At 53.1% G+C, this 17,918-nt stretch overlaps 6 protein-coding genes across 6 annotated transcripts; 2 read left to right on the top strand and 4 right to left on the bottom strand.

The window, feature by feature from the left end:
* Positions 1-260: 260 nt before the first annotated feature.
* J4E84_000064 (uncharacterized protein) lies at positions 261-3,510 on the bottom strand (the record flags this gene model as incomplete). The annotated part of the gene is made up of 2 exons (XM_049382709.1): positions 261-3,136; positions 3,183-3,510. 2 exons carry the CDS (start codon positions 3,508-3,510, stop codon positions 261-263), a joined length of 3,204 nt encoding a protein of 1,067 aa, XP_049248227.1.
* A 2,004-nt stretch (positions 3,511-5,514) lies between these two features.
* Positions 5,515-7,079, bottom strand: J4E84_000063 (uncharacterized protein; the record flags this gene model as incomplete). Its single annotated transcript, XM_049382708.1, has 2 exons — positions 5,515-6,834; positions 6,888-7,079. The coding sequence occupies 2 exons, from the start codon at positions 7,077-7,079 to the stop codon at positions 5,515-5,517; spliced, it is 1,512 nt and encodes a 503-aa protein (XP_049248226.1).
* A 419-nt stretch (positions 7,080-7,498) lies between these two features.
* J4E84_000062 (uncharacterized protein) lies at positions 7,499-8,758 on the top strand (the record flags this gene model as incomplete). Its single annotated transcript, XM_049382707.1, has 2 exons — positions 7,499-7,748; positions 7,800-8,758. The coding sequence occupies 2 exons, from the start codon at positions 7,499-7,501 to the stop codon at positions 8,756-8,758; spliced, it is 1,209 nt and encodes a 402-aa protein (XP_049248225.1).
* Positions 8,759-11,548: 2,790 nt separating this feature from the next.
* J4E84_000061 (uncharacterized protein) lies at positions 11,549-13,468 on the bottom strand (the record flags this gene model as incomplete). Its single annotated transcript, XM_049382706.1, has 6 exons — positions 11,549-11,913; positions 11,980-12,310; positions 12,378-12,885; positions 12,944-13,006; positions 13,057-13,279; positions 13,327-13,468. 6 exons carry the CDS (start codon positions 13,466-13,468, stop codon positions 11,549-11,551), a joined length of 1,632 nt encoding a protein of 543 aa, XP_049248224.1.
* A 1,264-nt stretch (positions 13,469-14,732) lies between these two features.
* J4E84_000060 (uncharacterized protein) lies at positions 14,733-15,511 on the top strand (the record flags this gene model as incomplete). The annotated part of the gene is made up of 3 exons (XM_049382705.1): positions 14,733-14,811; positions 14,998-15,348; positions 15,417-15,511. 3 exons carry the CDS (start codon positions 14,733-14,735, stop codon positions 15,509-15,511), a joined length of 525 nt encoding a protein of 174 aa, XP_049248223.1.
* Positions 15,512-16,700: 1,189 nt separating this feature from the next.
* Positions 16,701-17,465, bottom strand: J4E84_000059 (uncharacterized protein; the record flags this gene model as incomplete). The annotated part of the gene is made up of 1 exon (XM_049382704.1): positions 16,701-17,465. One exon carries the CDS (start codon positions 17,463-17,465, stop codon positions 16,701-16,703), a length of 765 nt encoding a protein of 254 aa, XP_049248222.1.
* Positions 17,466-17,918: the final 453 nt, after the last annotated feature.

Below are 17,918 nucleotides of genomic sequence, written 5' to 3'. Positions count from 1 at the left end.
CACCACCAACCCACTTCATCCAAGTAGCCACTTGTTTGTGTGAATATACAGAAGAGGTATCGAACAAGAACAAGAAGATCGAAACAACAAGCACACTCCTCGCTAGAATGCAGTGATATCAGAAAAGACAGACCAGGGAAAACCCATCGACAAACAACAAATAGTAAGCCATTACATCGTAAATGAGAACAACAACAACATCGCCTCGTCGGGCAAATTTTTTCATCAGGACAAGGGGGTGGGTGGTTGGGCTGCTCTGCTCACAACGCCCCACCCGCACCAGGAAGAAGCATCTCAATGCACTTCGTCAGCAGATTGCTCGCCTCATGCAATAACTCCCATCTCGTCTTCTTGAACATATCCCGCATGATAATGAGCAGACCGAGACAAGCGTTGCGATTAGAAGTCTTACTAAGATCCTCCGGCGACCGCACACCGCCAACTCGGTTGAGGTAAAGAACCATATCCCTGACCTTGTCGTCGTAGGTAGGGAGTTGGTATGGCTCTTTGACCGGACCATCGAGCGCGAAACCGTACGACCACACGATTAATGTGGCAAAGTATAGCACCCATGGTCGGTTGAGGAGGTAGTCGTCGCGTGCGGAGTAGGAGAAGCCGGCCGTGGACGGCGTGTTGGGGTTCAGACTGTGGTCTCCGGCAACCATTACGTTGGAGAGGAAGCGGAGGGCGTAGAATGTGGCGTCCCGGGCTCGGGCAGTGGGGGCCCACATCTCCTTCATCCGACGTTGCGCGCCGTTGTAATCTTGCGGGGTTATCGACCGCCCGAGAAGGCGGGGTGCGCCGGCGTAGATTTGGCAGTCGACAATGTCGACGTGCATGGCCATGTGTGCCAGATGGTGGAGCACAGTTCGAGACTCGAAAACATTGTCATCGTCAACACCTTGTGAGTATCCGTACGAGCTCGAACTAGGGCGGTCCTCGGATCGGTTCAGTGAGCTGTCGAAATCTTGCTTCCAGAAATCAAAAGCTCGAGTCAGGGAGCCCCGCCACTTATCGCGGCCACCTAGCGCTGTTGTAACACCAAGCGAGCTGACTTGCAGATCTCGCTGGTTCATGTGCCATGATACGCTCAGCAGACCGGCCATGAGGATTGTGCGTCCAAACGAATTGGTCCGTACCGTCTGCCCATTGAGCGTCTTCTTAAGACCGTCAAGGAAGGACATTGGTTTGATGCCATTCGATGTTAGGGATTGCTCAACTCGTCCCACTTCAGAGCTACTCGTTGCAGACCAGAGCGCTTCGTCACAGGGCAGTGGAAGACGCATTTCGTGAGCGACCATGACAGCGCTGTGGCCGAACATGGTAGCGTGGATGCTGTCCATGACGAAGGCTGCGAATGCTGCCCTCCTAGTAGCCTCATTCGTGATCCAGTGGTTCCACCATTCGTCAGGCGTGTTGGCTCCACCTATTCCGTTACTTTTTCCGTCTTTGACACTAGGAGGCGAGTCCATTGCTGACCGTCCGATCAACGAGCTTCCACGCCTCATAAGCGTCAGTGTCGTGGCATGATGGATGTGCGCTCGTTCGTGTAGCGGGCGTGTAGAGTACATCTTCTCAAACGACTCGAGAAGAAGCAAGCCCTGGAAGATCCACAGCTTAGCGGGTGGACGGAAATCAGCGTCCATGAACAGCTCCCAGCGCAAATGCCACGCCAAGAAGTTAGCCAGCGAAGCACAAGCCTGTGTAGTCTCTTGACCGTAGTTCTTCTCCAAACAAGACGCTCCAAGACACATGATGGCGAGCAACAGCAGCTCAGGACATGTGCTTGCGTTAAAGGTCGGCTTGTGGAGGATTGGCAGTTGAGGGTGAAAGTGTACCCAGTACGAGCTGATGTATGTTTGCATCATATGCAGACTAAGTACGTGCCGGCTGTCGTCTTTGTCACCCTCCATGAGTTCCTCCTTTTGCTTCTTGACTGGCGCATGATCTGTTTCGTTGAAGCGCAGATGTATCAGGTCAAGAAGATCTTTCCGCTTCTCTTCTGAGAGGGCGGACTCTGGCAGCGTCGTGTCTAGTATGCTATGAACAGCCATTGGATGTGCAGGCGGTGCAGGGTTGTTCAGATAGCCAGCGACTGAGGGGTCATAGTTAAAATACGGAGCCTGAAGGCCAATTTGGGATGACGCACCAGCTACGGGGTTTACTCCGCCCGGGTAATCCATGGGCGATGCGCCTCCTGGGTTGAATTGATTGTCGTTGAAGAGCCAGGCGGCGAAGTCGTCGGCCATGGCAAATGGTGACCGACTGTATCCATTGCCACCAAACATTGGTATGGCATACGCGGGGTTCTGCTCCATGATGGCGTCAGAGACACCCTGCATTCGGTTGTCTATTTGACCTGTAGACTCAACACCATTCATAGGCGTCTGTCCAGAAGTGCCATTGTAGAACTGGTTCTCTTGTTCTCGAGGAGCAGGGGTGCCGGTTGGCTGGGGGTACTCTGGTGGAGGTAAGGAGGAGAAGGGAGGAAAGTTGTTTTGTGATTGATACGCACTTGCGCTGTTTTGGTAGCCGGTCGAGGGCGCAGAGGGGGTATACTGGGACGGTGTAACGGCAGAGTTGAAGGGTGAGCTCGAGCCATACGAGCTGAGATTGGACGTCTGCGCGCGTAGATCGGGCCGGGTGAAGTTCCCATTACCCACATGTGGGGAGTTGTGGAGAGAGTTGCGACCTCCACTGTAGTTGCCCAAAGCGGCCGGACGCGGTGGGGGTGCAAAGTTTCCAGCGCTCTGGGACTGCATGTCGTAGGGCTTAGCTTCTGAGCCACTGCGGTACGTATCGTCGCTCACTGTCCTCTGCAGCGAGTCTTGCCTGCTGAGCGTGGCAGTCGAGCCTGGCGACTGGAAGTTTGGCGGCGACATTCTGCTGCCTGGGCCTGCGTTGGAGGCCCCAGACGGCGGAGACTGCATGCCGAGTGCCTTCTGTGGCGGTGCATTCTTTCCGCCCAGTGCAGCCGTCACAATGGGGTTCAGATTGTGCATGTTGAACGTGTCCTTGCGCAGCAGCTGGGAGCCTCGCGCCGTGTGTCTCTCCTTGTGGCGCGCGCAGAGGTCCTGGCGGACGAAAGATCGGTGGCAATCGGGAAAATCACAGTGGTAGATTTGCTTGGGGTTGTCTGTCCGTGTTAGCTGGGTGAGGCCTGCTGGCGCTGCTGGACTCACGGTTCAGCTGATGGCGGTAGAGGTGCTCTGCGCGGGAGTAGCTCTTCCCACAGCCCTCGTGCGGGCACTCAAACTTCTTGTCGAGGCCCTTTCTGCTGCGCCGTCTCTTTCTCGAGGAGCCATGGCCGTCACCCTCGCCTTCGCCGGCGGATCCGTCTTCGTCGCGGTCGCGTCGGCGGCCACGGGTGTCGGCGCTGTCGGGGGAGGCGGGGGTGGGAGGCTCGTTTGCAGGGCCAACCGTGGAGTCCATCTTGTCTCGGAACTGCGTCTGGATCTTGCCCAAATCCGACGCGTGCGCAGCATGCATAGACAAGATTTGCGCCGTCATTGCCAGCGGGTCGTCAGGTGCAATGTCGTGTGTCGCGACGCTGGCGGACAGTGCGCGTGTGTAGGGCCTGGGTGGATGTTGTGTAGCCTGGTGGCGGAGCGACTCGTGTGCGCGGTTGCCAGATGGTGTTGATGTTAGTCAAGAGGCGCTCGGCCATGGGCGTGCATGCTGCTTTGGGAATCACACGGCAGGCGAGATGCTGGGGCGGGCCAAAAGCGACGGCGTGGGCTGCGCAGGTCTTAATCGCCGCGATCCTGGGCGATGACCTGCAGATAGATGTTAGAGCCTCTGGGTGCGGTGTCGTCGTGGCGAGAACCCTGGACGGGGAACGTGGGGAAGGGCAGCTCGTCGTGGGAGGCAGCAGGACGGGCGCGGGTAGACTTGTGGGAATGGAATGGAGAGGGCCGATGCCGACTTGGGACGGCGACTAGGACTGGCTCTGGCTCTGGCACGACGGGGGACCTGTGACCACGCAGACCGTCCGCAGTAGCCGCGATAAGAATTCAAGATCCCGTGGCTGTGGGTAATGTCTAAGCACCAGCTGGCTGAAGTAGTGAGGGGTAGCTCGCAGCCTTCCGACGACTCCAGCCTCCGCCGTCAGCAATTAACTTTCTGTATGCACTCCAAGACGCCCGTCTGGATGCTGCAATACTGCACCTACACCTGCAGCCTGCTGGACCACCAGAATGTGGAGAAGCGAGCCGGCGTGGGACTGGCAACTCGGGCGTGGGGGCCGCTGGAGCGCAGCATCTACTCGACCTTCTCCGACGGCACCGTCACCACTTCTCGTAAACGCCATTGCAGTTACTGGTCGATAGCAGCGCGTGCCTGTTCATGCACCGCCGTATGCACAAGGCTGCATCAAGCATGCGATGCTGCACGTGGAAGCATTCGACTCCTCCTCCTTCCAGGCCCGCTGCCATCCTGCCCACTTCTGAGACTGTTGATATCTCTGCATCGCTTCACCCATCTCTAGACCCTGATTTACGCCCCTCTATACCTCTCTATACCGCGATCTGAGCCCAACCCGCCCAACACGCAACTAATTTCCACACCTCATCACACGTGCGCCACTCGCACCGCGCTGCTCATTCGCCAGCATTTACCCAGATGCTAGTGCCCACTCGGCCCGTCGGCCACCAATTGATACTTGCAGCCTGGACGCCCTACCCCAGGATCGTCTTGCCGCGCAGCGCGACAAAACACGCAGACGCATCTACGGTCCACTCCCGCCAATGATGCGCGGCCCGGACGTCACCCTCTTCTTGCGGCACTCGGAGCCCGGCGAGCGTCGTCGCATCGGTATCCGCATTTGATTAATTTTGCATATAGGCATTGATTTATTCGGAGGAATGTCAAGACGGAACTTGTCTAGTTGAGCCTCATCAGCCCTATCTGTCATTAACACTGTGTGACGAGACAGTTCACGCAGTGCGACATGGAAACGTGCCTGTGCCAAATTCGCCCCCAACCGCTGGACCAAGCTCAATGAGACAAATTCTCCCATCCTTGTCACTACGGTGCGCTTTACCGAGCGCCTCTCTTCCGCCACGGAGAATATGCAGTTTTGCTTTGCTTTGCCCTTCCTTCATGATTCAAGGCCAGTATATTGCCAAACTGGGCAGGAAAGTCCCTGGTCCTAGTCTATACTTGTCTCGTGAGCTGAGATGGGTCCTTCGCGGAGGCTATACACACGCGCTAGCTGAGCCACTCCGTACTGGTTGGTCCTTGAGGCTGGAGGTAAAGCCCGAGGGCATTAATGCATGTCTCTTCGATGAAGCCCCGCTATCACTCATCTGAGATCCCAACTATCATCAGATACTAGTATCTAGTAATGCGGCTCCCTTGAGCCATATCATGCCGTGAGTGATATCTATGTGTGCTGATGCAAATAATAGCATCCCGATCTGCCCTGCCAAGTCATTATTCCGTCCTATTCCTACGCCTAATGTACACCACGGAAGCTTTCTGAAATACTACCCGTTGAGCCTTGCCCGTGATAACCTAATCTTGGGCCTTCGCACCACCCTCTTCGTCAGCCGACTCTGCAGCAGAATCAACCTTCTTCGCCTCCTCTGACGCTTCAGCATCTGGCTTGCTATCATCTGTGGCTTCAGTGTCATCTTTTGATGGTTCCTTTTCGTCATCTTGGGCGTCGGAAGCACTGGCCTCAGCGTCCCCGGTAGTTGCTGGCTCTGTGGCGGCATCTCCATCTTTCTTTTCTTCTTCCTCGGTCGAGGTACCCGCTGCCTTCTCCTCGCCCGCGCCTTCCTTGGCTGCCTCAGTCGTGGGATCCTTGGCATCTGCTTGTGTGATCTCCTCTGCAGCTTCAGCCTCGTCCTCATCCTCGTCCTCGTCATCATCTTCGTCATCATCATCTTCGTTGTTGTCTTCAATAGCCGTGACGTCGCCGTCGCTATCGGCTTCCTCTTCTTCCTCGTCCTCTTGTGCCGATTCGAAGATTTGAGTGACTGGTCGCGCTTGGAGAACTGGGCGCTCTTCTTCTTCCTCATTTTCCTCTACAACTGTTTGGACGGCCGTGGCTCCAACTGATGGCGAATGCCTATGTCGCTTGGTTGTGCCCGCCGTTGACAGCGAATGATCCGACATTCCGTCTGCCAGTGTGTTACTTGAAATCTCTGATGTCGAATCAGAGGGCTCTCGCTTCATGATCAGAGGTGGCGCTGACGGCTTGACCTCTGTTGATGGCTCAATGCCCTCAGCCTCAGGAGGGATGGTGTAGTTGTCCTCCGGTACCAGTCCGTATACATCGCAGACTGTCTTATAGAATATGTATAGCCCTGTGCGTCCCTCGACCTTCCAAAAGACTTCTCGGTGCGAGTACCATGCGTGCGCAAAGATTCTGTAAACGCGCCTGAAGATGTTGGTCAATTGGCGCATTTGCGAGTGTTGTGTTGACGAGTCGGTGCCAAGCGCGAGCCGTGAAGGAAAGTGCTTGGGTGATGTGAGGGTGTTAGCTGCCCAGTCGAGCGTGTGGCAGCAGTAGTCGATGGCACAACATGACTTTGGCGGGTCGTGTACTGCGCAAAGGTACTGCCACTCGGAAGCGCGCATCTCGGGACACGTCAGGGACGAGCATGGTGGGTCGTCGGCGAAGAGGGCGGTAATGATGGAGTTGACCTTTTGTATGAGGAAGCGGCAGAGTTCGTATAGCCACAGCGTCCTGTCCACATTGGCGGGTGATTGTGCTATCTTCAACGCCATGTTTCTGTCTACTGGTACAGTGCCATTCGAGCCGGCGGGGTGCGTGAGCGAGTGGTGGAGGGCTTTGAGGTGCTCTGTAAGTTGGAATGCCGAGTCAATCTGCGCATCTTGTCAGCCACACGCTATCTTTATTGCAGTATGCCTCAACGCACCTCTGATAATTCTACCAGTGGCGGGCCCTCTGCCATATCCTCCGCTTTGGTCCCCGGTCTTATCCTCCGCTCGGCGGCATGGTCGAGATTGCTGAAGAGCTTCTGCTGCTCTGGCGACGCGGATACCGGCGAGAGCTGGTCTTCTGGAATGGGCGGCGGGCTGGGAAGGCGCGGCGAAGCAGGCGACGTCATATTCGCGTAATGATGGGTGGTAGTGAGTGAATTGCGATCACGGAAGACGTCTGGCGACAGGTAGGCGGGGCGGCGTGTGTTGTTGATACCTGGAGCTTGCGGATGCAGGGCATGGGCAGGGGTCTAGTCAACTAGGAAATACGCGACGGCGCTAGCTTCATCGCGCGTCAGTCGCGGTGGACCATTTTTCTACATGACTCTGCCACCCCACGACGTCATTGCCGTCTCTCTTGGCCTCCAGAATCCCGAAGTAGCTGCGATTAGGTAAGTCTTTATGGGTGCATCGTGTACTTCAGGGTTGCATGTTCTTACGCACCTGCCTCCAGATCATCTGTTCTAACTCATTGTAGAACTGCATCTTGACGCTGTGGCACCCCTCCTCGACATTCGAATCACTATCTAGTAACAGCTTGCCGGCCATGGACGGAAACGCATCAGACGATGAAGTCCCCACTCTAGTCCAGCCAGAGACTAACACCAAAGTCCTCGACGACCAAGATGAGGAAATTCCCAATCTTGTGGCGACTTCGGAGGAGACACCCCAGGGCAAAGTGCCCATCACCATAGTGACAGGTTATCTTGGTGCGGGAAAGACGACTTTGCTCAACTATATCCTGACCGAGCAACATGGAAAGAAGATTGCTGTCATTCTGAATGAATTCGGTGACTGTACGCTCACCTCCCGCTAAGAATAAGACATCACCCTAACAGATGGCTTAGCAATCGACATTGAAAAGCAGCTCACTGTCTCCGACGCAAACTCAACATCAGCCCAACCCGCGCCCTTTGTCCCACTCGCAAACGGCTGTATATGCTGTTCAGTTAAAGACATCGGCGTAGCCGCCATCGAGAACCTAATGGAGCAATCCGGCCTGTTCGACTACATCCTGCTTGAAACAACCGGTCTAGCCGACCCAGGTAACATTGCACCCATATTCTGGCTCGACGACGGCCTAGGCAGCAGCATCTTCCTCGACGGCATTGTCACCCTCGTCGACGCAAAGAACGTGCTAAAGAGCCTAGATGAAGGCCTCGGTGACGAAGAAAACATCGAAGAAAGAAAGAAAGCATCACATGATGAACACGGTCCCCTTCTCACAACAGCGCACTTGCAAATCAGTCATGCAGATGTCATCATCATCAACAAAACTGATCTTGTTTCCGCGCAAGAACTCGAACAAGTCACCGAGCGAATCCGCTCTATCAACGGTCTAGCTCGCATCAAGACGACGACGAAAAGCCAGGTCCCGCAGCTTGAAGGATTGGTATTGGATCTCCATGCCTACGACGAAGTCACAGATACAGATCTGCAGTTCGCAAGTAAAGGACACAGTCACCTCGACCCCACAATTACCACTTCAACCATCTCCTTCCTCGCTTTGACACGCGACCAAGTCGATAAATTCGATCTCTTCCTCCGCACTATCTTGTGGGAGGAGACGCTGCCGAATGAGACTGCACATAAGCCCTTTGAGATCCACCGTCTGAAGGGACGCGTCCCGGTTCAGGACGGCAAGATACTTCTCACACAGGGTGTAAGGGCGATTTACGATACGAATGAGTTTGATGCCAAGCCCGAAGATGGGGCGCAGGAGTCGAAGTTGGTGTTGATTGGGAGGGCTGTGGATCAAGAGGCGTTTAGGCAGGGTTTGATGACTACGTTGGGTGGTGGACAGTGATTGAGTTTTATTTTCCAGGAAAAATGAAGGTGGCGCAGTTCGACGGTGTTTTGGGTGTGCTGCGGATGTCGTAAATTAAAAGTGATAAGAGCGACTCAAAAAGTCTTCCTGACAACCCGTAAACGCTACCTAGAGTGCCTATAACTGAAAATGCGTTCTGGTCCTAGTCTGGGCTAGTTATTGATATTGTAATAAGTATGCGGTATGATTGCGATGACTTTAGGGCTGTTCGCTAGGGACTGTCTAATATGTCGCCGCAGTACTGTGGTCGTCGGTGGGGCTGTGAACGGAGCTGAAAAGGGGTGCAGCTTGAGCGCCCATGCAGGTAGATGATTATTCTTTGCGCAATGCTAATTTTGAAGAGATATACGTACCAAAAAGCGTTGCACAAAGGTATTGTGTTGTTCCTGCCTGCTTTACTACCTGCAGACGCTCCTGGGGTTTTGCTATAGCCCTAAACCCAATGCAGGCGTACTAGCATTTTGGTAAACATCAGACAAATACGAGTAGACCTCGAAAGTTTGATAGACTAATTGGATGCCGTTCCTTCTAACACTAAGGCTTTAGGAGGATTTGCAACATGCGGCCAAAGCTGCAGTTACGATCCCGGGCGAAAGCGGTTTCCTCTCAGTGCGCCGTCACAGCAAAGCATGCGCCACGCTGTAAGTAGAGATTGAGACGTGCTGCCTGATATATAAGGCATAGCACTACCCAGCCTGACACCTACGTAGTCCTTCTCGTCAGCGCTAAATATCGCAAGGCAGTGGCAGCCTGGTGAAAAGCCACTACCCCGCGTTGCCCCGTCCCTTTATACTTCGACACAATCACCTTCTAACGTATTCGAGCGAAAGCCTGCTGCGAACACTCTCATCTTTCTAAAGTAAAAGTCCTGATTTCTCAGCACGCCCAATGAAGAGCATGAGGCTCTTCAGAAGGCAGGCCCGGCCGGGCAAGCGCACGCAGCTCGAGGAGGACCCGCCAGCCAGGCCCCAAAGCACCGTGAGAATGCCTAAGTACATCTACCAGGCTCTCGAAAAGCAAAATTCAGAGTTCCGGCTACTTCGAATCAGCAAGGACCCTGTCACCTATCAGCCGCAATGCAGTCTACAGAAGTACAGTCTTATAAACTGTCCTGACTATACCGCCTTATCCTACACTTGGGGTGAACCAACGCCGACTCGTACTGTAGCAGTCGACGGAGCAAGTCTGAAAGTACGCCAAAATCTTTTCGACTTCTTACGCGCCTATACGACCGAGCCATGGGGCATGGACCACGCGAGAAGGCCTGAATTTTATTGGATCGATCAGATATGCATCAATCAAGAGGACACGGATGAGCGCAGCGACCAGGTCCGTATCATGGACAAGATCTATAAGCAGACGAAGATGGTATCCATATGGTTAGGGTGCGATCCTAACATGGTCGAGGCTGCGCGCTTGCTGCGAGATCACAAATCTGACGGAAGGTGGGCTACTGTCACTCTCCTGGCCCACCCCTATTTCATACGGATATGGATCGTTCAAGAGATCTTGCTCAGCTCCAAGTTACCTCTTATTGTTTGCGGAGGAATCGAGCTCAGCTTGGATCGTGTATCCTTTGCGGCTCTGCATTTACGGCCAAGCTTACGGCCAGCCGCCTTTGGACTCATGCGTAAAGTAAGCACGGTCAGGGATGGAGAAAGGCGTACCCTGCAAGAATGTATTCACTCACATTGTGAGGGCAATAGTCATGATCCTCGCGATAAAGTCTACGGATTGTTAGGGCTTACACCTGAAAGATGGCGAGTGTGGGTTGATTACACAAAAGAGGTGCTTGAGGTATACTTTGATGCGGTGGCGGCACTGTATGAAGAGTTGTTCGACTTTACAGACCTAGCATGCCTTTATCCAGGAGACTTCCGTCATTTGGTTAGACCATGGGCTTATTGCGGGACGCTTGTTGTCCTGGGAAGATCGATGCGCCTCACCCAACACCATCTTAGTGGCCTCGGTGAATTCCTCGAACATATTCAAGGTGTATACTTGAACACCAATATACGCAATGTCCAGTATACATATACGGGCCGTATATACAATAGAGTACGGGCGCAACCATCTCCTAAACCAGTCCTGGCGCCAGACAAAGACAAAGAAGAAGAAGAAGAAGAAGAAGAAGAAGTTGAGGTCAGCTGGGGATCTATTACAGCGACGAGGCGAAACCCCTTGTTACGCGATATCATCCCGGAAATGGGCTTGCAGCTGGCAAATACGACTGTAGAGCGTACAGCTGAGCAAAGTAGCTACTGTGTGCAGGACGTAGATCGATGGTGGTGCAAGCATGATGGCGAGATACATTACTTTAATTGCCCTTCAAGGTTGCCTCATATGCGGGGATTGAAGTGGAATGGGACGGAGCTGTATTGAAGATTGAATCAGGGGCGGAAACGCCCCTATATACCAAAGGCGGCTGGTTGCCAGCCACCTCAATATTCAGATTTCAATAGGAGGAAGCAAGCATCGCATAAGCAATAGAAGAGCCTCTCAGATAGTCAAACATCTTGAATGTCCGTTCTTACTCCTTTCACTTTGTGACGTATTATCTGTCCCTATCTGTACACGGGAACAAGCTTCACTTACTAGAAGCAACACTTATTCAAACGTGGCGAAGCGAAAGGATACAAACACCAATGTACCCCTAGTCTCATAGCATGATGAAATGACCTCAAATAGATACAACGATCAATTTTGCCCACTAAGCTATTCTCATGCCCCATCTCGCGTCTCCTTTACATCCCCATCCATCACAGTCGCTCAAACAATACCCTTCTCATTCCCAACAACATTCGTCTCATTCCCACTCGACGCATCACCATGCAAGTACGCCGCAAGACCAATCTCATGATTAATCTCCGCCATGCGCTCCTGATCCTTGAGCGCCGCGCCCTCACTACCAAAGATAGTGTCCATCTCCTCAAGCGTCAGGCGCTTGGTCTCAGGCACGAAGAACCAGATGAATGCTGCCCCGAGGGTAGTTACCAGTCCGAAAAGGACGTAGGTGCCCCACGTGATGTTCTCGAGCAGCTCGGGTGTGATTTGTCCGATGATGAAGTTGTTCATCCAGTTGGAGGAGCCGCCGAGGGCTGTGCCATAGGGGCGCGTGGAGAGGGGCCAAATTTCTGTTGGACGGAAATGTTAGCACAGATTTAAAAAACAAGTTTCGAGCGAATGGGAAGATAGCTTACCGGCGATCAAAATCCAAGCACAAGGACCCCAGGAGTAACCGAAATGGATGACGAACAGCCAGACCATCACAACGGCTGCCCATCCCGCCGCACGATGGTTCCCAAAGTTTTCATAGTTCTTCGCGAGAATGACGGCGATGACGAAGTGGGAGAAGGCCATGCCGAGGGCTCCGACAGCGAGCACGGGTTTACGGCCGAGCTTGTCAATGTAAAGGACTGCGGGGATGGTGGCGAGGAACATGACGATGCCGACGACGCCTGTCGCGAGGAGGGATTGCGTGGTTCCTTCGAGACCGATTTGCTCGAAGATTTGAGGCGCGTAGTAGAGAACCTGGGAAAGGGAAAGTCAGCATAAGTTTCGAATGCAGAACATCAACGAGACTCGGTATTGTACGTACGGCGTTGATACCAGTCCACTGCTGGAAGAACATAGTGACAGTCGCGACGATAACCCTCTTGAACATAGCCTTTGTCTTGAAAAGCGAAGCAATGGCAACAAACTGAAGTTTGAAGATGTTCATGGTAGTCTGCTCGCGAAGATGCGGGAAAGCTTCAGCAACACTGCGCTTCTCGAACATGGACTGTGCCTTGATTTCCAAGAATTCCAACTCGATGAGCTCGTGGTCGGCAGGAAGATTGCGGAGAGATGCCAGGTTGCTCCTCGCTTCTTCTTCGCGTCCATGGTGTACCAGCCAACGTGGGGAGAACGGCATCCAGACCATTCCGATGATGAGGACGAATGCCGGGACGAGCTGCAGGCAAATAGGCACGAGCCATGCGGCGTTGGATTGGGTCTCGAGGGTGGTGCCTCCGATGTAGTTGGTTCCGTAGTTGATCCAGAAACTGATCATGATGCCGAAAGTGATGGCAAGTTGTTGTAGTGCAACCAAAGCACCACGAACCTCACTGAGACGTATTAGCATGCTGCTCAAGTGATAGGATACCTGTCTTTGGATATACTTACGGAGGCGCACATTCACTGTTGTACATGGGGACGATGACGGAAAGACCACCGACTCCGATACCACTAAGATTGGTTAGCAAATGTTGAAAGATCTGGATTGATGGTTCACTAACGTGATGAATCGACCAGCCAGAATCTCTTCATGACCACCAGAAATAGCAGTAATCTGCACCACGACACCGATGATGAAGATTGCTGTAGCGATCAAGATACCGTACTTGCGCGACATTGCCTCAGCAACGAAACCAGACATGACGGCTCCAAACCAAGCTCCAAGTTCCAGAATGGCGGTCAGCCACCCCTTCTGTGTTGGGTTATCAACGTAGCCGTCGGTTTCTATTCAATGTAAGCGCAAGCTGATGGTGAAAGTCGCAAGTACGTACGTGCTCCGAAAGATGGCATAGCCAGAATACCACTGAACATGCCCTGGTTGTATCCGTACAACACACCTCCAAGACAAGCGAACAAGGCGATCAGGAAGACTTTGCCGTTCTTCACAAGAGCCCTAGGACCACTGGCGCCCATCAGGGCCTGACGCCTTTGAAGCGCGGCATCGAAGCCAGATGCACCACCGCCGCCTCCAGCCATGATGATGCTCGATTACCGATAATCGAAACGTTCGAAGAGTCTGGCGAAAGTCTTGAACAAAAGCCGTCTGAGTAGTACCCCAGATTGCGAAAAAGCTTACGGTCCTTTACTCGGAGACCCCAGGCTTATGTATGGGGGGCCACCGAAGCCCGCACCACCATGTGCATAATCATCCAGCACCCCGGTGGCCGTACCGCAGCACTGTGGGGAAACAGGCCTCCATACTCTTTCCAGATCATCGGTCATAAGAGCTGTTTAACCCCTTAAGCATACCAAGAGGGAACGGCTGCTGGGCAGCATGTTAAAGACGGCTTGAAGACCGCCAAGCCAAGGCTTCGAGCACACTAATTGGACACGGAAAGCGATGTAAGCATCCACCATTCTTGGCAGTCATGTGCCGTTCGTGCTTCATCCGCCGCTGATGTCGTTCGGTTGCTGTGGGCCGGGTGCCAAGGGCTATCAGAGGAAAGATTTAGGCTAAATTGCCCGTCATCAGTGAATTCTTAGCAGCGGAGCGCCGACATAACGAGGCTCCGAGGAATCCTTTGACGGTTGCGACGGCAGTTTCAATAGTGCGATCGAGTCGTGAGAGGTGCGGACCATTGTTTCTACACGTTTAGCATCATCGACTTCCAAATGTGGTGGCAACTAGATCTTAGAAATCAGATGGGAAGGCTAAAGGCGGAACGCTGATGCACGTAGAGGCATACGCGCTTGGCATGGCGCTCAACTGATCGCGAACAGCCAACCCGATGTCTGAGCTGTATAGTCATTCGGACGAAAGACTGGTTGAAGCAGGAAATTGCTTTCCGATGAACAGTAGTCATGTTTCAGACATCGATCTCATAGAGCTGCAGCTTACGCGGAAGCAGTTCGCATGTAGTGGCGGTAGCCTTTGGTCTGGCACGGTTGGCAGGAGCACCATCGACCCGCATTGGAACTTCGCGGAAAAATCACGAGAAGCCCATCCAAAATTTCCGGTTGTCGAGTTTGTCCATTCGATTCGAGTTGGACGTCGTGGGTGCCCAAGTGGAGTGATGAGAGACGGAAGCCAAGAGTGCGGCCCCATAGGTATGGGGAAAGGGCCGTGGATGCCCCACGCGCGAAAACGCGTACGACGCGCTTGCCAACAAACGTGACTTCACGCCAACGACCAATTTCAACCCACGCTGCTAAACATCGATCATCGGCTCATACAAACATGGCGGTCTCAATATTTCAGCGGAAGCGCGATTTAGTTTACCTCGTCTTCTTCCTTGTGCACCTGCCGGTGATGCTAGGTAAGTACCGAGAAGGAATATTAAGGCTGGAAGCTCTACCGTGCTGCAATAGCATAGCAAGATTACATATACGACGAGCGGATCTTTTGAATCATTTCGTCTATCAGTCGTTCCGATGCTTCCGGACTAGATACATCAGACCACCGCACACATGAATGGACTGACCAATACTAACTGAACAAACAGCCTTCGACTTGACAGCCTACTACCCAATCCAAATCAAGCCCCTCTGGATGTCGTCGCTCCGCGACTGGTACATATCCAAATATGGCGACCGCTTCTTCTACAACGCCCCAGCCTGGTTCCCCGTTCTGACCTTCCTTGAACTTGTCTACCACCTCCCTCTCACTCTCTGGGCTATCCCTGCCTTGCTGCGTAACGATCCACGCATTCCTCTCGCTCTGCTAGTCTTCGGTCTAGAGACGAGCTTGACGACGTTGGTTTGCCTCGCGGAGATGCTGAGTTGGGAGGAGTTGACGTCGGTGCAGAGGGGCGCGCAGGGGCTGGGTGGTATGTATGGAGGGTATCTGGCTGCTGGTAAGTGCTGTGCCTGATGAGAAATGTCATAGAAGTTGTTCGAGGGGAATATAAGCTAACGCGATTAGGTATCTTCATGTCGCTGGACTGCTATGCGAGGCTTGATCAGATGATTGCGAAGCAACATCGAGGATTGGAGCCGGTGACGAAGAAGAAGTTGTAGAACCGTGGTACACTTGCGGGGAACACTCGAGGCTTTGACAATAACTGTACCCAGCTGTCACTCGGTACAACCGGGAGTTGGGTTTGTGTACCGTTGCCTGAAAGCAACTTCCCACACGGATAGTGCACTGCAATCTTTAGCGTAGAAGAGGAACAGCAGTTGTACAAAGTACGTAGTGCGCTATAGTCGATTATATGTGGGTGACCACCAAAGCTTTCTCACCGGACGTAGACTAGGCGAAGAGACGAAATAAATTAGGCAGGAACAGTCCTCCTTCACTAAACCTCACTCCCCAAGCATGGTATTACGCAAGACGTCACTTCACATGAGAAAAAAATCCAATCAGGGACTCTGTCATTGCTGGCATTCGAAAAGCGCACTAGTCGTACACCCCTCTGCCCAAATGTGATCTAATAATACAGTAGTGTCGTTATGCCCTGGCGCCACGTGCTCCCCCAGCATTGGATGCACTATTTTCCGTTATACCGATCCTAAAACGTGTGTCTACTATAACGCCACACCCGTGCAACAGCCTCGCCAATCGACATCCAGGTCATTCCTCATACGTATCCCAGCCTCAACGCCATAAACACAACACGATTTAACAAAGGAGACAACACAAAAATGCCAACAAACAAACGTGATGTGAACGCCAAAAACAGCCATACAGAAAGAGAAGAGATAGTGAGACGAGCAGCCTCGTACGACACGCCCGTTATCGTGTACACCCCTGATTGGACGAGACAGTCTCTGCACTCTACCGTAGATAGCATCTGACAACGTCTGTCGGATTTCTTGAGCGACTCGACGACATTGGTGGTAGGCGGCGAGGGTGTACCGGACGCAGAATGAACTGGTTGAGGCAAGCATGGTAATACATGGCATATGCAACTGGATTCGGACTGCAGATATCGGTAGGCTGCACATGTGTTTTCGTGCTGTGCGTCTGATGTGGTACAAGGCCTTGATGGGTTCGTCTCGGTAGGGCTTGGTGGTGTCCATGGGTCATATGTTGAGGATTGACCGTGCTACGTTGAGATGCGCGGAGGTCCGCCGGAGGTGATACCGTTGAAGGGTGGAGAGAAGTAACTTTTGCGAGACAGAAAAGAATTGTTTTGGAAGACGCAAGGATAGATATCGAAAGGAAAAACAACCCAAGAAACGCTGCTCTTTTTTTTTTTTTTGTATGTTAGTAGAATATTCTAACGATCTTTTCGTCGGCCTCCTCTTCAGCCAGCATCCAAAGCACGTTGACCTTTTTGGCCGTACCGCATCTCTCTTCGAAATCGTCACCTAGCTTCATTATGCAGCTAAAAGCCAGACTCCATCCGTTGACACCAGCGGCGTAAAAGGTCTCTGCAACTGCAGCCTCGCGGCTACCACACTTGACAAGCTTGTAGATCTGGCGGCCGTTGAAGTGGGCGCCGTGAATGAAAGGATCGGCTGCTTGGCAGGTACTGAAGACTAGACAGTAGACGAGAGGTGTGCTTTCAAGTGCTTCTGACTTGGCCTCAGTACATTGGTGGCATGTCCCGGTGTCGTAGCCATCATCCACAGGATGATCAGCAACACACTCAAAGATATCGTCGTCGGTCGGTGTCGTCATGGCAGCTGAAGCCCACACTTTGGGCGTTTCAAGACTCACAGGCCTGGCGTTATGCAGAGGGAGTAGTTCACCCGGTGCACGTCTGTTTGCCTCCAGTGTCTTGACACTCCTAAGAAGCGCTTTCGTAGGTTTCTCATACCAAATCTCAGAGCTTCCGTACTTGATAAGCCACTCGTACTCTTTGTAGTCTGCTGCACTAGCCGGATGAAGTGTCATGAAGACATTGCGTCTGAAGGGCCCGATGCGGATCACACGGCTAGCGAAGTCGGAGATGGACTCGTTGGAGTATTGCACTTGGATGAATTGATTTGGGGTATGCACTTCTTCTCCTGCACTGTATGGGTTCATGGTCAATGCGGGCGGAGGAGGACCGGGTGGCGGGGGCGGGGGCTAGTATTGATCAGCAATGCATTGATCTGACCGCGTTCTGAACTTACTGGGGGAGGGAGTGCTGAGGTCATCATCGGAGCGTTCATGAAGTCAGGTAATCCTGGTGGCGGTGGAGGCTGCTATTGTCAGCTTACGAGCGTTCCGCAATGGGTATGTGGTATAACGCGTACAGGAGGTGGAGGCGGAGGCGGCTAAAGTACGCAGTCAGATCATGCTTTCATTCACTGCTGTTATTCTAAACTTACTGGATGAGGTTCCTGAGAGTCACATCTTCCGGGGCCAAAGTGACAATCCATGGGCGGCGGTGGTGGTGGTGGTGGTGGTGGTGGTGGAGGGGGAGGAGGAAATGAAGCAGCTTGTCCTGCATCCAATTCTCCCAGACTCCTTCCCTCATGCTCCGTCATATCTTCA

The sequence above is a fragment of the Alternaria hordeiaustralica genome (assembly GCF_023758085.1).
Source record: "Alternaria hordeiaustralica strain BMP 2776 chromosome Unknown scaffold_1, whole genome shotgun sequence".
In the NCBI taxonomy this organism is placed as follows: Eukaryota; Fungi; Ascomycota; class Dothideomycetes; order Pleosporales; family Pleosporaceae; genus Alternaria; species Alternaria hordeiaustralica.
This window is presented reverse-complemented; position numbering and strand designations above follow the sequence as displayed.